Here is a 14,195-nt window from a genome sequence, read left to right as displayed (position 1 = left end):
AATGTTTCACATTCGTTCTCGACAGGTGTAGAAGTCCGCTAGGAACCGCACTGCAAAAATTTAACGAAAACCTATATCTTTTCGATTGTCTGAACTTAACGAACATTGCAATCCATTTTGAAAAACTACCGGTAATTGAAGGGAAATTTTCTCAGTCAAAATATCCTCTTTTATTCAAAATTATCGGGCGTGCGAAGTACACAACCGTGAATACGTGTCCGAAATGGAATAAATGGAAAGTATCCTTTCTAGTAACATTATTTCAGTGAAACTACACAATCAGCTTTATTTAATTTACTATTAACGCAACAGAGAGTTATCTAAAATACATATAGCGGGTGTATTTTGCTATAACTACTGCATACACTCCTCCACACATACACTCCATACTTCGCCTTTCCAGCCCAATAATATCACGATAGTTCCGCAATTTGCTATGCAATTTCACACCTCCAAATGGTCATGAGTGTGCTATCGAGTTCTACCGCTTGTCTTCGGTGAACTGGGACGATACCCACGTGAGAACCCATTTCAGATTTGTAAGGAGATATTTCAACGCTTTCGTCCACTGTTCCTCTGAGTTGAATTGAATCCTGCAACATATAAGATTGTTAATTAATAAACTCCCAACGCTTTCACGGTTGTACTTACTTGATGGAAAAACTGCTTCCAGTTGATGCATCTTCGATCTTTCCCTTTTCCATCAAGTACGGTAAACAGAAATCAGGGTCTCTTCGGATGATTTCTTCCTTAAATTGTTGCAAACAATCCAGGAATGCGACCATTGCCGCATCGTACTTTGAGTCCCACAGGAAACGGAAGCCTCCATTACCATATAGTGGCAATTCTTTGCCTTCGCCCAGTACCTCTACGTACGAGTGATTGCCGTACGGAACAAGCCGGTACTGTTTGAAGGTAAAATTCAACTTGCGCGCTAATGCTGACAGGAGCAGACACGTTTGACCCCAGGCAGCGTTAATTTCCGACCAATCGACCGGTGCCGAAGGCAGACGCCCGAGCCGAAAGTTATTTATCGTTCCAAAGTGTCCCGAGTGCCATATATGGAAGGTGGCGTTGAATACGTTCGTCTTCTTCAACTTTTCCAGCTGACTCTGTGCGTACGCCATTTGGCATTCGAGCGAGCGAAACTCGTCTTCGGTGGTTATTACGTCTCGGCGATGTTTCGTGTACTCGCGCCAATATTTGTTCTCTTCCCGTTCGAGTCTTTGCTTTTCCTTTTCTTGTTCCTCTACCGCTTGCCGGATGGATTGCTCTTCGCGTGACAGATTGCTCAACTCCTCGAGCAGATGCGACTCGTCCAGCTTTAATCCGGCCAGTTCCTTTTCTAGCTCTTCAATGTTTGGCACATCGTCTGTCATTTCTAGCTTTTTCAAATAGTTGTTATAATCATTCCATTCGTCCTCGGCTATCTTTAGCTGTTTGTCCATGAGCTCCAGCAGCGTATCGGTACACTCATCGCAAAGCGGATGATCTATTTCCGAATTGTTCGAAAGTGCATCGAACAGTTCCGCCTTCACGCGCAAACTGTGACCGAGCGACTCTTTGTCCGGACCGTCGGAAAGCAGCATGAATCCATTGGTGTCGTTCGTCGATTCGGTTACTCGAAACGGAGGCACAAAGTGATCGAAGCTGGCCGATTGTGATTCCAGGTCAACCTCCAGGTGTGAGTTTATCGGTAGGGCAAGCTCCGCCAGCGTATGTTCGCCCAGGCTGGCGAACGTATCGTCGACATGGATGGGCTGCAGGCAGCGCTGGCAGGAAAAGCTTACGCTTACTTTTGCGTCGTTCATTCTGCACAATGAACTGGCCACAAAACAGAATTAAGTGTATTAATTTTACACGCACACACACACTTTTGTTGTTGATTGCAGCAGCTGAGTCGTCCCCGTCTACGATTTTCTCTTGTATTTTTGTCGAAATGACAATGTTTTGGTGATCGTTGTATTTTGACATCCCTTCCCTTCAAATGAAAACAAAGATGTGGTACGTTTACTCGTCCAGACTGAATACTTCATATGAATCGTTTTTCCACGAATTGCATGCTTTTCATCGATTCCACAAAAAACATGTGCTTTTGATTCGCTTCACAACCGCCAGGCCGTACAATTTAAATATTTTTCTTCATGTTATTATAAGCAATTAAGGGAGAAATTATTTTAAACCATTACTTGTTCAGTAATGTCCAATATGTGATACAATTTCTTCATTATCTTCATTCGTTTCCCAACAATATTCAACATCAAACACTATCGCAAAATAATAAAAACCACACGTTAAGGTTTTATACGCTTTATTCTTCTTTGTTTAGTTTCGTTATAATTTTCCTGGCTTCTTCTGGTATCCAGCACGGCTGCTTTCACAATACAATTGCTATTTAAGATTTATGTTGCTTCACAAGTTTCATTACTGGTGCTTCTCGACTTGTGTACGCTTTTCAACCACCCCCACCAGCCCGCTAATTGTTGTATCCTGTTTACCTTTCCTTCGTTCCATCTCTCCCCACTCCTCTCCTCTCATCTACCTATCTCAGTAATTTTTGCTTAAATTTCATTTGATTAATTATTATTATTATAATTATTACACATTATCAGGTCGAGTTCATGTATATATCTTGAGTTCCAATAGTTGTGTGAGAGCTCGCTCGCACGTAGTTCTTTGATGTGGGCGCGCACGCATGCCGGTTTGCTCACTTTACTGCCTTCAAATGTAATAATTAAATTTTTCGGTTTGAACCTGCGCTCGCACGGAGCGACATTCATTCATTGCTATCTTTCCCTGGTTTGTTCTCGTCGAGTGTGTGTTTTTTGTTTGTGATTTTGCTTCCGCGACGTAGTGTATGTATATAATATGCTTACAATAGTATCGTAATGTATCTCACCATAACATCTCATAATCCCTCTATCCTTCTCACAGCGATTCTCAACTTCATTTTGCGCGAACCGTTTTGCGTGCTCCTTTTGCTGCTGCTACGACGTCGTATGTGTACTTCCTACCTTCGAAGCGATTGTGTGTTGTAATCTGTGCTGTAGCAGTAGTAGTACTAGTAGTGTTTTGCAGGCTATTTCGCCCTGTTGTGATCCATCATCATCGTGGTGTATTGAGAAGAGAAAATTAACCAATAAATAATGCATCTCATGCAGGTGTGAGAAAATTGGGGGGCCAAATAGTGAAGTGAGTAAGGTATGACTCATCTATCTCCGTTTGTGGTTTGAGGAATATATCTCGCTACGTATCTGCTTATAACGTTTGGGACTGAATAATTTAGATCACATTGCGCAATGGGTGGTAAAATTCATGACCAACCCGTTACAACCGTTTGTACAGTCAATTAGAAAGAAATGGATGAAAAAGGGACCATTGGGGGATATTATTCAACGTGTATAGTATTTTATTTCGTAATCGTTCTTCTAAGATAGCGGCTTTTGATCATACGCGCGCTTGTGGATTCCCTAACGTCATTATTACTCTATTGCAAGATTTGTAAGAACAATGATGCTTTGCTCGCCGTACACGTTGTTTTTAATTCAATTTGTATCGTTCTGTTACAGCAAGGTTGAAATTTTGTTCGGTTTCATTTTCTCATCTTCAACCACTAAACGCACTAAGGTTACGTACACAGAGGCATAACGTACTTCACGCTTTCACGTTTTACTTACACTTCTCGGTTTAATGAATTCAATAAATATACTATCATGTTTGCAAACAAGTTTTACGCCACTACCCCCCTGGGAGGGACACAGAAGGGAGAGTTTAGCACTTAGTTTGATTCATCCTCACACTCCCCAATGGGCCACAGACACCGAATTGCAATCGATGTGAAGAAAATAGAAAACAAAAATGAAGGAAGCCTTTTTACTTCGCTGCTTTAGCTGAGCCCCACACAATAGTTCAAATGTTCTGTTTCCCCCCCCTTTTTAAGCACAATGATGATGCTGTGAATTTTAATTTCAATTGTATATATTTTTAAATTTTACTTCACTTCAATGTGAAAAAAAGATACAAAACACAATAGGTAGCTAAATAAATCATTCCGAGCCTAAATGACCTAAAGCTATAATGTAAGTTGTTGGAGACGAGTGACTGCAAAATATTCTTTACTTACAGTGCGAACTGTATGAACTGTGCACACACGGGCGCGTTCTGGAATTCCCCACACGTGTGCCATGATTGCACTACTGACACACATACACACATCGAATGATAGGAACGCGTCGGCGGACCCTCACCTGTGGAGCAGCGTCCGTAAAATGGACTGCCGAAAAAAGTTACCGAAACATCATCATCTGTTCAATATGCTGGAAATTGTGGAGTTTAAGGAGATCCAGTAATGTGGCCACCGTGTCTTGCACAGTGACACCGAAGAACGTAGCAGAAGAACAGCGCTGATGATGATGATGATCTCGGTACACCGGTTCGAAGCGAAAGGCGGCAACACGAAAAGGGCGACGGCGGTGATGATGATGCTGGTGGTGGTTACGACAACGAGAGCGAAGACGGTAAGGACAAAGACAGCAACGGGAACGGGGCTAGTCGATAAAACTCTGCTCGACGCACGCTTTCACTCGTTTCTCGTACTCCCGGCGATTTTCTTTGTAGAGCTGTGCGGCCATCGAATTGGCTGGCGAGTTTGGATTTGGATCGCTCAATAAAGACTGCAAGAAACGAGCGCAGGCGGGAATGGATTACAATTATAGCTTCAATTTTTGGTATACAAAAAAAAAACGGACATACCTGAATTGATGTTAATATGGCCGACACGTCGTATGTGGGGCTCCATCTGTTTTGCAATATGTCGAGACAAATCCCACCGTCGGCGTACACGTTCGGATGAAACATCTTCGACACGAACCTCACCGTGGGCGGTTTGTTGGGATACTCCTCGGTGAATTCTATCGTTAGCTTAAACGTACCATCCTCGAAAGGTGTGTCGTGCGGTCCGAAAATCACAGCATTCCAGATCATAATATTATTATCGGTCGGTGCACCGGACACACCGGTTGGTGGATCTTCCTGTAGCCTGTAAAAAGAAGGAAGAAAAAAACGAGGATCGAGATCGTATTAGTAACGATCGATGATTGTGGTTGCACAATAGTGGTGCAAGCTGGGCGTAATGATGAATCAATTGTATTATCGGATCCTCGTAACGTAGCAGAACTCCGTTCCTTGACACAATGTGGTATATCAATGATGCGTCCTCTTTTGCTACCGATTCCAGCCAATGCTACACATTCAAGGGAACGGGAGAAAATTGATAGAGATTGAACTTGAAACAACGCAACAGAAGTGGCTCAGCTCAGCATGACCGATAAGCAGCGTCCACTGTCTCGAAATGTGTATCAATAGGCATGAATAAGAATATAAACAAAGCGCGCAACATACGTGTTGTGGCTGCGCAGTCAGGGTCAGATGATTATCTGGTTCAATTAAAGCATGCATCGCAAATTCTAGGATTTCGAGGATTCAAGCTAATCGAGATACTCGTTTGTACTGTAATCTAATTGACTCTTACAGGCAGATCTAAATAACCGATGCCTTGAACTGCCTAGGCGCCAGGCAAGGATCACCCTCTTAAGCTATGGAGAGTACGTTAGAAAGTGTGTGATTTTCAGAGCAAAGACCAGATCTAAGCATACAATTTTCTTAATGAATCTGATTATTACAAAAGCGGAGATTAGCGCAAGTGTGCCACGTTAAGCAATGTCTGCTGTAACATACTACAACATATTTTTTAAAAGCTAAATTTGGTTTCGTTGGCATTTTACACTAATTACAGATCCCACAAAACAGATCCTGGAAAAAATGCAAAATTTCCCGTTTTATGAAAGTTTTAAAAATATTGCGATTTTTTAGTATTGGGGCAAGAGTAGTTTTAGAATTTGCCCCCATGGGTTTCTATTAGCATTTCACGTGTGCTATCGGGGAAGCTTCATGCTCTAAAGTGGTTCGTGTCACCGAAGTGGTGATTTCGGTAACGGATCTCACTGCTGATTCCATTCAAGCCTTTGGTCACCATTTTTTGGACCTATTCCGCTTATTAGTACACACCAACTTGCTTCTCTATGAACTAACAATGAAAAAATACGAATCTGATTCTGGAATTCAATCCCAAGTCGATACGAATCCCGGGATACGAATTTCAATCCATGGGATCACCATTGTTTGTAAACAACAATTTTTACGTTTTTAACAGTTCAATACTCAAAATTGTTTTTGAGCTGCCTTCATGAGTCATGTTTTCGTCACAACTTTTGTCGTATATTTCACCGCTTTGTGATATTTTGTTTCTTTGTGTTTTGAGAGCTTATTTTAACTGGTTGAAATATTATAAGTTTCTTCTCAATTATGTCGATCAGCAGAAAAATAGATGACAAAAGTGAGAAAAGTTTACTATTCATGAAATATGGTACTAAGGTCTCAGGTACAAACAACTGTGGATACTCAGTTGGTCGCATAACTGAACTTACGATTCGATACCCAGTTTTACTGTTTGAAGAACACAGAACCGCCTTTATCCTTGAATTCCGCGATACTATCAAGCCGTCCAGAGTCATTCTCAAATAATTTACACATTTGCCAACTTCCACTAGTATCCTAGGATCACGCTAATCGCGCTAATCACAGCATGTGTATAGTGCGCGGCGAAATTTCCCTAACGTCATATACAGCGTCCCACGCATAATTTGTTCTTGTAATGCCCCATCCTGCTGCATGTACCATTACCGTGTGCTAAAACTACAAAAATAAACTTTTTCAAAGCGTCCACATGTGAGCAATTCATCTCACCGCTCTTTCTACATAGCAGGGTGAGAGTGAATCTGCAAATATGTGTTGTCATTGTGTTGCTTTTGGTCATTCTGCTTGCGGACTCGATGGTGGGATTGCCTACATATGCGGTACCCTTAGTGAATACAACGAAAAATACACCTCAGTAGTATGTACCGCGTCATCGTATTTCCTTGACTCCCAACACAGTTACCATCTCTCCTTCTGCTGGTCGTTTCTTCAAGATCACACACTAAAAGGTGCCGAAATTAGTTCGTTCTTAGGGTTTCGGTGTCAGTATGTCTTTGCCAAATAATGGCAAATCTACGTTTTGGCCTTTGCAGAGAGGAAAACGCACCAAATTTTCACAAAGGTTTGCTATGAGTCGCAGAAGCTCCTGCTTGTGGTACCTTCAAAAGAGAAATAAAATCAGTAGTAATAACTCGATACGTTGCTTCGATGATAAACAACGAAATAAAAACAGGTCCTTTAATTGTGGGCCATCAAACTACAGCTGCTACCATGTACAGTGGGACGCACACAAGGTGCTTTGTTTTATCCGTTTCGTATGATGATGTACCACCACGACGACGACGACGACGATACACCGGTCGTTCGTTCGGCCCAACCCAAGGGCATCCTTTTTGTGTTGGATACGATTGAAGTGAACGAAGACGAAAAAAAACTGTTACTACAAGGTCGCCACCAGTGCGCTTCGGGTGAGGTTTGCATGACTGTGTGTGGCGGTGTAGATATTTTTATCACGCCCAAAGTACACGACGACGGTGTTGGATCGAATCCTTCCCTCGGATGGAGGAGGTTCGATGTGTCCCTCTAGACTCAAGCAAATAAGGATTTTCCCGTAGCAGAGGCCCTGCTGCAACCCATTTGAAGCGAGGCGCGATGATCATGTTGCCCAGGAGGAGGTTAAAACAGACTAGATAAGCGGTTGACACAATGCTTTGACAACGGTGAACGCAATTTGTTTCGTGCGGCACGATTTCTCTTGCCCGCTCTCATGTGCTGAGGTTAGCTAGATGACAAAATTGTGCATAAGGGGAACATCGTTGGGTTTTCAGTGCACTATACAGTAGCGATTGTTCTATTTACTTTTTGTTTTCCCCATCGTTTTTTGATGTGCCGATTTGTTGCGTCAACCAGTGGCATGCACACGCACATATAGCAAATACACAAACATACACGTTATTGCATTATTACCTTTTGAAATCTCGCATTAAACGTCGACGAGCTGGAGTGGACATTTTCTGGACGGGGTTGGCCTACGGATTGGCAAACCAAGAAATATTATCCAGCAGGATCTTTGCTTTTCCGTCCGAAAGAAAAAACCTTTTCTTCGAACTGTTGCTTAGATGTGCTGCTGTGTGTTTCTTTTCCGGTTCGGCGCTACTGCTTCTCGAACAGTCTGTTTCTGTCTCTTTTACAAACGTGTACCGCAGCAAGTAGTGTATTGCTCTAGCCTGTTCGGAAGTTTTCTTCCTATTTAGGTGAGGCCTCTTTTCAGAGGCACGGAGGGGTGGGGTGGTGAAAGTCAGCAAACGGGGTTGCTGGTCTTCCTGTATTTCCGCCTCCGATAATCCGTGGTTATCCGCGGAACCTGCGGATCTTATTTTTGTTCACTTGCCAGGCGAGAAATACACGCGAGCTTCTTGTTTTATGTAAGCACCTGGCTTTTGTGTTCGGACAACCAGTGCACAAGAGAACACACACGCACGCACACACTTCGCCCGCGGAGAGCTTTCGCGCACGATGATTTCGGCAGGAAATTATTCACGCGAAAAATATCACACACGGCCACGGGACGATGGAACCGCACCACACACGCACACAAGTCAATGTCTAAATCCCGACGTTGATGATGAATAGGCCAACTACCTACTTTGGGTTACCAGCAGGCTTGTATTTCTTTGACCCGTTCCTCATATATGCCAACACGTATACACTTACTAACTCAGCGCTGGCTGCGCTGCTGCTGCTATTCCGAAATTTTACACTATTTGCTTCAATTTCCTTTTTCTAAACACTAAATATCACAATGTGTACACGCGCATTCGCTGCCAAAGGCAAATGCGAGCTGATAATCAATCAATCCACCCAGAATTCTCGCGTAGAAACTCAAACGCGTAGATTGTTTGCCAAGTGAGATGTGTTTTTTTCCACAGCTCCGATGTGTTCGGGGCAGAAAGGGTGATGCTTTTGTACCGTTTTCTACGACGCCATATTGCAATTGATTTTGACAAGCTGGGTTCAAATGACGTGACAAATTGGTGCCATTTGTATGTGCCAGATCGCGATTTGACATAAGCGATCAGAATAGATTAGAGCACACTTTTCTGTTGAATATTTTTCCATTTACAAATTACATTTCGTTTGTTGAATTGGAAGAATTTTATGAGTATGATTATGATTGAATAATGTTCGGTGAAAGGAAATTCTTAAATCGAGTTTAGGATATGAAAGATAATACGTTTGTACGTACTAACAGGTACCCTTTCTTACACGTAGACCCTTCCAGACCCAATATTCACGCAAATCAGTTGTTTAAAAAGTGTATTTATTTGGAAATATTATGTAGTTTTTGCTACAAGGACGGCTCCCTTTCCTCTCAGTCAACCTTCTAAACCCTACGCTATATTGTATATCTTATTCTTTCAAGTGCTTAAATGTGAATAATATATTCCTAATACGTTTGTACTGGCGTAAATGGAATAATAAACATCGTCATATAAGAGAAACAAAAACACGAGGAAGATTCGAGAACTTAATAGCTTAAAAAAAAGTATGGAAACGTTGAGACACGTCTTGTAGAAATACTAGATTGTTCTTACTGGAATGAAAATATTCAAAATTTAAAAAAGTGAGGGATTTCTTGAGATTCAACCCACTATAATACGCTAGCTTGACACGGTGTTCAAGGCATTAGAAGCTCGATGTTCGGCGATTGGAGGTTTTCGAATATTTGATACTGTGAGTAAACGCACATCCAGCAGTAAATCTGTACACGAAAAAGAAACAATATTAAAATGATATACCACTTAACAAAAATAATAATTAGTTGCAATCAATTTTACTTACATTATAGGCCATCCATACCCAAAGAATAAGGCTCGAAAGAGTTTGCTCCAGCTGTTAGCAAGGTATGAAATATTATACTTAATATTTAGTCACAATTGAATGGATTAATATAAACTTACGTAAATGTAATAGCCTCCAATTAACCACAGGCCGAAAACGAATTGGAACAGTATAGCGATTCCAAACAGCGACAGCCATGGCAACATCCAACCACGGGTGGTGGTTTTCAATGAATAGCAAACTCCTCCCGCAGACAGTATCAGCAGGATGAAGTAGAAGATGAAAAATCCTCCCACAACCTGCATGGAATCACGAATGTCGGTCTCAAACAGTGGAGAGTATAGTTGAGATGAGTCGCCTCCCAGCAGATTGTATGTCGTCTATGGAAAAGGTAATCAAATGATATTATTTCAGCATAAAAGGAACGTTAAGCTCTCGTAAAAATGTTTTGCTTACCATCGTTATCAACACGACGGAGATGGCAATGGTGTATGCGGCTACTGCATAGCTTCCCGATTTGACGGAATTTGTCCAAATAAATGGAGACCAACAGGATTCTAGCCAAACCATGTTTGCTGTAGCAACAAAAAATTAACTGTGCCGGAAATTACAAACAAAAAAAAAAACGAACGGTAAACATGGCATTTTGCGTTTGGTTTGAAAACAACCACCTCCCAAAGCTCCTAGACGTCATTATGGTTAATGGCAACCAAACGGCACGCCCATAGCACGTACAGCGATGCAGAACACTCACCAAAAACGTGTAGAATGCAGTGGATGGTGGCTGATATGCAATGTCGATCGATAAAGTGAATCGGTTCTTGAACAGAAAAGCTAAAAAAGATGATTGAAATTCCTTTTTTTGTAACTAAACAAATGCAATTATGGAAGGAGAAAGCACAACGCAAACAAACAACCGAACTGTATTGAAGCTGTCAGCTGAATTTTGACAGCTTCGCATTGCGACGCTCAAGGGGTAGGAATAAGATGCATATTGTAGATTTTTAAATGCACAATGGGAAAGTGATCTAATTAATTTGAAATGGTAGTTATCACAATTAATAACAGGATTCAGAAAATTATATCAGCTCAGTAAAATTTCCATTCTGTTATTATTCAGCAATTTGAATTCAATTTTAACTACGATGTGAAAGTTTTTCGAAAATATTTAACAATCTTAAACACGGATACGGACATCCTTTTGGGGCGGTCCGGTGTTGTAGGCGACAGCGGAGCCGATCTTCAAACGGCAGGACCGGGGTTCAAATCCCATCCGGACCGTCCCCCCGTAGTGAGGTCTGACCTACCAACTACGTGGTATCGGCAGTCTAGAAAGCCATTTCGATGGCCGGCATGACCTTGGATGTCGTTACGCCAAGAAGAAGAAGAAGAAACACGGACACGGTCGGTCTAAAACACGACCGTTTACCGAATCTCGTTCAGGCTGTCTTCCTGCACGCAGAAAAAATGATAACCCCTCTGGCTGGATCTACAGCCTTAAGAAGTCTTGGCGTGCCATATTATTGTGCTTGTGTTAATTACATCAGTAGCTGGATGTTTATTCCTGGGTCCGGTGACACGATTCAAATGGGATTTGAAGAATGGTCGAAGAACTACAGACCGACTGACTGAACGTCATCTTCGCTGACAGTGCCAGTGTTTTGTCCGCCCTGGAACACGGCACCTCCAAAGACTCATACATTTAGCTCCTAGACTCCATGCCTGCGTGCCCGACAATCGTTTTCTGCTGGATTCCGGGTTATTCCGGGATCAACGGAAACGAGAAAGCTGATCGTCTGGTCAACAGAGGTTGACTTCGGCTAACAGAAGCACACACCACCCTGTCCCGCCGAGATGCCATCCGTGTTACCAACACCATAGTCTCCCAACATTGGAACACTACCTAACACAAGCCAGACCTCAATATCAAACTCAAAGCTTCATCAAAGCTTGATGAGGCGAAGCACAACACCACTTCATGGGAAGATATCGAATCCAGCCACCATCAACGAGTTCTATCCCGCCTTCGAATAGGACATACACGCCTGACCCATTTCTTCATCCTCAACAAGTCCAGTCCTCCACTCTGCAGATTCGGTGGCATCGAAAATACTGTCCGGCACATCCTCACCGATTGTCATGGATACACGATACACAGAGCCAACTGCCAACTAGACACCGATTACGTCACAATCCTATCACCCGACAAACTGCATTAGAACCGGCTTATTAGATTTTTACCCATCAGCAATTTATACAGAGAAATTTGAGTAATAGTTTTCACTTTTTACTAGCCATAATATCAATAGTTTAATATAATAGACAAGTCACTTCCGCAATAGTTTTGTGCTAGTATTAACCACTTTTTGTATACAGTAGAGAGGTTAATGTAGTCTCAGAGACTCAAAACATCTATTGAAGAATGGTGTTACTACCGCCTATACTGTCTATCCAGCTTCAAGTTAAAATCAAGTCGAAATAGCCATGAATGGTTGGCACGGACGTACTGCAAAACTACACCAATGATGGACCCATTCTAAGTATTACTCCAAAAATCCGTCCCCACAATCACCGGACGGTATTTGCCATATTCATTTCCAAACCACCAACGGCACAGTTCTGCTTGGGAATCTAAATTTAATTTGAACGCACTTTGGAGTCCCCAGCATCGTATGTAGGCGGGTGCAACATTCCATCGAAACCCCTTTTTTAGAATATGCGTGGAGTTATGATCCAATTCCAGCTCTACTGCATAGTCGGCTGAGCTACTGTTGAAGGTGTGATGGAACACTTTTATCTATAGAGGGGCTTTGTTTTTATTTAACTTCCCGCTTTGTGGCGACAAAGTCACGCGTCGAATGCTCCCTCCCAGCAACAGATTCGAATCACGACAACAAACGGAAACTATCACGCATCCATCGTTCGCCAGTTCGGCACCAGGTTTGGGACAATCAATTTGAGGGGCTAGATGTTAGAAGCGATCCGAATTCGGATCGGAGACGTAAATGCGAACCTTGATCAACGGTCTAATCGGTGTGCATGTCGCCGATGACGCTTCTGCTGGACCGGTCACCACGTGACCAGAGTGGGAAGTAATTTGAATATTTGAAGTCTGCGCGAAGAGTGAACGTTAAGCACTGGTTAGCGCACGGTTATTATCGTAAACGAAATTCCGTCCTCCATTTAGTGCCTCCACGGTGCGTGTGTACGGAGGTGCCTATGGCCAGAGGGACTCGTCTCTCGGACTCTGTTCACGAGAAACCGAAAATGGAACTCATAATGATATGGTTTGTCGGTGTGAGGATTTTTTTTGCGCGTGCCTCTTTTTCTACTTGCCATTCGCGGATTGCGAATATCGGCTGGATGTGGATGTAACGGAAAGGAATCTTCCGTGAGATTTGCGATCAGGATAATTTTGGGGTAGAAATCCTTCCAGGGAAGTGTCGTAAAGGATGATGGCTCTCTCTTGTTCTTTCTTAAGCCTTAAAAAAGGTGTCTATGCAAATAAAACTATGTCAGAATACACTGTCGCAAGATAATTCCTCAGTACCAATGTTACATGTTTGGTTCTATTTTATGTAATCTACCGTTTACCCTGACAGTGTCCATGTAATTTGCATACTAACGATCGTGATCATTTTAATTTTGTTTTCCATTAATATAATTAAATCCTTTTAGCAGACAGTTAAACCCACGCCTCTGATACAAGTCAGTAATAATGATAAGAGTGTAGACGAATCTACTTCAAAGTCGGATAGAGTCATGTGCACCACCTTTTGGAAAAGCTGTCGGAAGAATTTTGTATGATAAGTGATATTATGTAAATGTAGCATTCACGCCAGATTTATAGTATTTTTTTTTTCTTGAGGATGCTTCCCAGCTCAGTGTAAACAAATCCTATCGAAGAGCATATATTTTAATGCTCTTCGTGTTTCATGGAAGAAGTCTGAAATCAGCATAAAATTGTGTAGAAGGAGGAATCGATGTAGAAGAAAAACGGTCCGATCGGAGAAAGATTCTGGGTGATGCACTTTGAGATGCATTTGGTGCATTTTTCTTCTCTGCTCTCTATTCCGAAGAGGCAAGGCTGCACCGAAGCAAAGTGTGAACAGAAATCTACCTTACTAAGCAGGTTGGAAGGTTATTCTCTCTGCTTAATTCTCTCTTTTTCTCTCTGGCGAATTGTGACAGGGTTTCGATCTCGATATTTCCCTACTAATTGATATGAAGTTATTTCAACACAAACTACAAACAAAGTGTTTGCAGTCTTTGTAGTAATTAGTACGGTAAAATAGATTTATAAAATATCAAACGGTGAT

At 42.1% G+C, this 14,195-nt stretch overlaps 4 protein-coding genes across 4 annotated transcripts in view; 1 reads left to right on the top strand and 3 right to left on the bottom strand.

Annotated features, from left to right (window-relative positions):
- Window positions 1–14,195, top strand: part of LOC126559563 (uncharacterized) — a 147,746-nt gene that overhangs the window by 36,015 nt on the left and 97,536 nt on the right. The window lies entirely within an intron of this gene.
- LOC126558113 (beclin-1-like protein) lies at window positions 470–1,827 on the bottom strand. Its single transcript, XM_050214066.1, has 2 exons — window positions 652–1,827; window positions 470–593 (listed from the first exon to the last, which is right to left on the bottom strand). Exons 1-2 carry the CDS (start codon window positions 1,809–1,811, stop codon window positions 482–484), a joined length of 1,272 nt encoding a protein of 423 aa, XP_050070023.1. The 5' UTR covers window positions 1,812–1,827; the 3' UTR covers window positions 470–481.
- Window positions 4,418–8,112, bottom strand: LOC126559330 (ubiquitin-conjugating enzyme E2-17 kDa). The gene is made up of 3 exons (XM_050215476.1): window positions 8,002–8,112; window positions 4,753–5,038; window positions 4,418–4,673 (listed from the first exon to the last, which is right to left on the bottom strand). Exons 1-3 carry the CDS (start codon window positions 8,043–8,045, stop codon window positions 4,548–4,550), a joined length of 456 nt encoding a protein of 151 aa, XP_050071433.1. The 5' UTR covers window positions 8,046–8,112; the 3' UTR covers window positions 4,418–4,547.
- On the bottom strand, window positions 9,707–10,451 carry LOC126559238 (uncharacterized). The gene is made up of 4 exons (XM_050215368.1): window positions 10,333–10,451; window positions 9,996–10,256; window positions 9,877–9,927; window positions 9,707–9,796 (listed from the first exon to the last, which is right to left on the bottom strand). Exons 1-4 carry the CDS (start codon window positions 10,444–10,446, stop codon window positions 9,713–9,715), a joined length of 510 nt encoding a protein of 169 aa, XP_050071325.1. The 5' UTR covers window positions 10,447–10,451; the 3' UTR covers window positions 9,707–9,712.

Source organism: Anopheles maculipalpis, chromosome 2RL, assembly GCF_943734695.1.
Source record: "Anopheles maculipalpis chromosome 2RL, idAnoMacuDA_375_x, whole genome shotgun sequence".
NCBI classification, from domain to species: Eukaryota; Metazoa; Arthropoda; class Insecta; order Diptera; family Culicidae; genus Anopheles; species Anopheles maculipalpis.
The sequence above is the reverse complement of the archived record's forward strand: the minus strand, read 5'-3'. Positions and strand labels throughout refer to the sequence as shown.

What these genes read in the sequence shown, in the direction of transcription:
- LOC126559330 (XM_050215476.1), bottom strand. Translation starts at nt 8,045, where the DNA reads ATGTCCACTCCAGCTCGTCGACGTTTAATGCGAGATTTCAAAAG. An exon ending in TTAATGCGAGATTTCAAAAG is followed by an intron (nt 5,039 to 8,001) that starts GTAATAATGCAA and finishes TTCTTTTTACAG; the next exon opens with GCTACAGGAAGATCCACCAA. An exon ending in CCATATTAACATCAATTCAG is followed by an intron (nt 4,674 to 4,752) that starts GTATGTCCGTTT and finishes CGTTTCTTGCAG; the next exon opens with TCTTTATTGAGCGATCCAAA.
- LOC126559238 (XM_050215368.1), bottom strand. Translation starts at nt 10,446, where the DNA reads ATGGTTTGGCTAGAATCCTGTTGGTCTCCATTTATTTGGACAAATTCC. An exon ending in CCGTCGTGTTGATAACGATG is followed by an intron (nt 10,257 to 10,332) that starts GTAAGCAAAACA and finishes CCTTTTCCATAG; the next exon opens with ACGACATACAATCTGCTGGG. An exon ending in GGGTATGGATGGCCTATAAT is followed by an intron (nt 9,797 to 9,876) that starts GTAAGTAAAATT and finishes TTTCGTGTACAG; the next exon opens with ATTTACTGCTGGATGTGCGT.
- LOC126558113 (XM_050214066.1), bottom strand. Translation starts at nt 1,811, where the DNA reads ATGAACGACGCAAAAGTAAGCGTAAGCTTTTCCTGCCAGCGCTGCCTG. An exon ending in GGAAGCAGTTTTTCCATCAA is followed by an intron (nt 594 to 651) that starts GTAAGTACAACC and finishes TATATGTTGCAG; the next exon opens with GATTCAATTCAACTCAGAGG.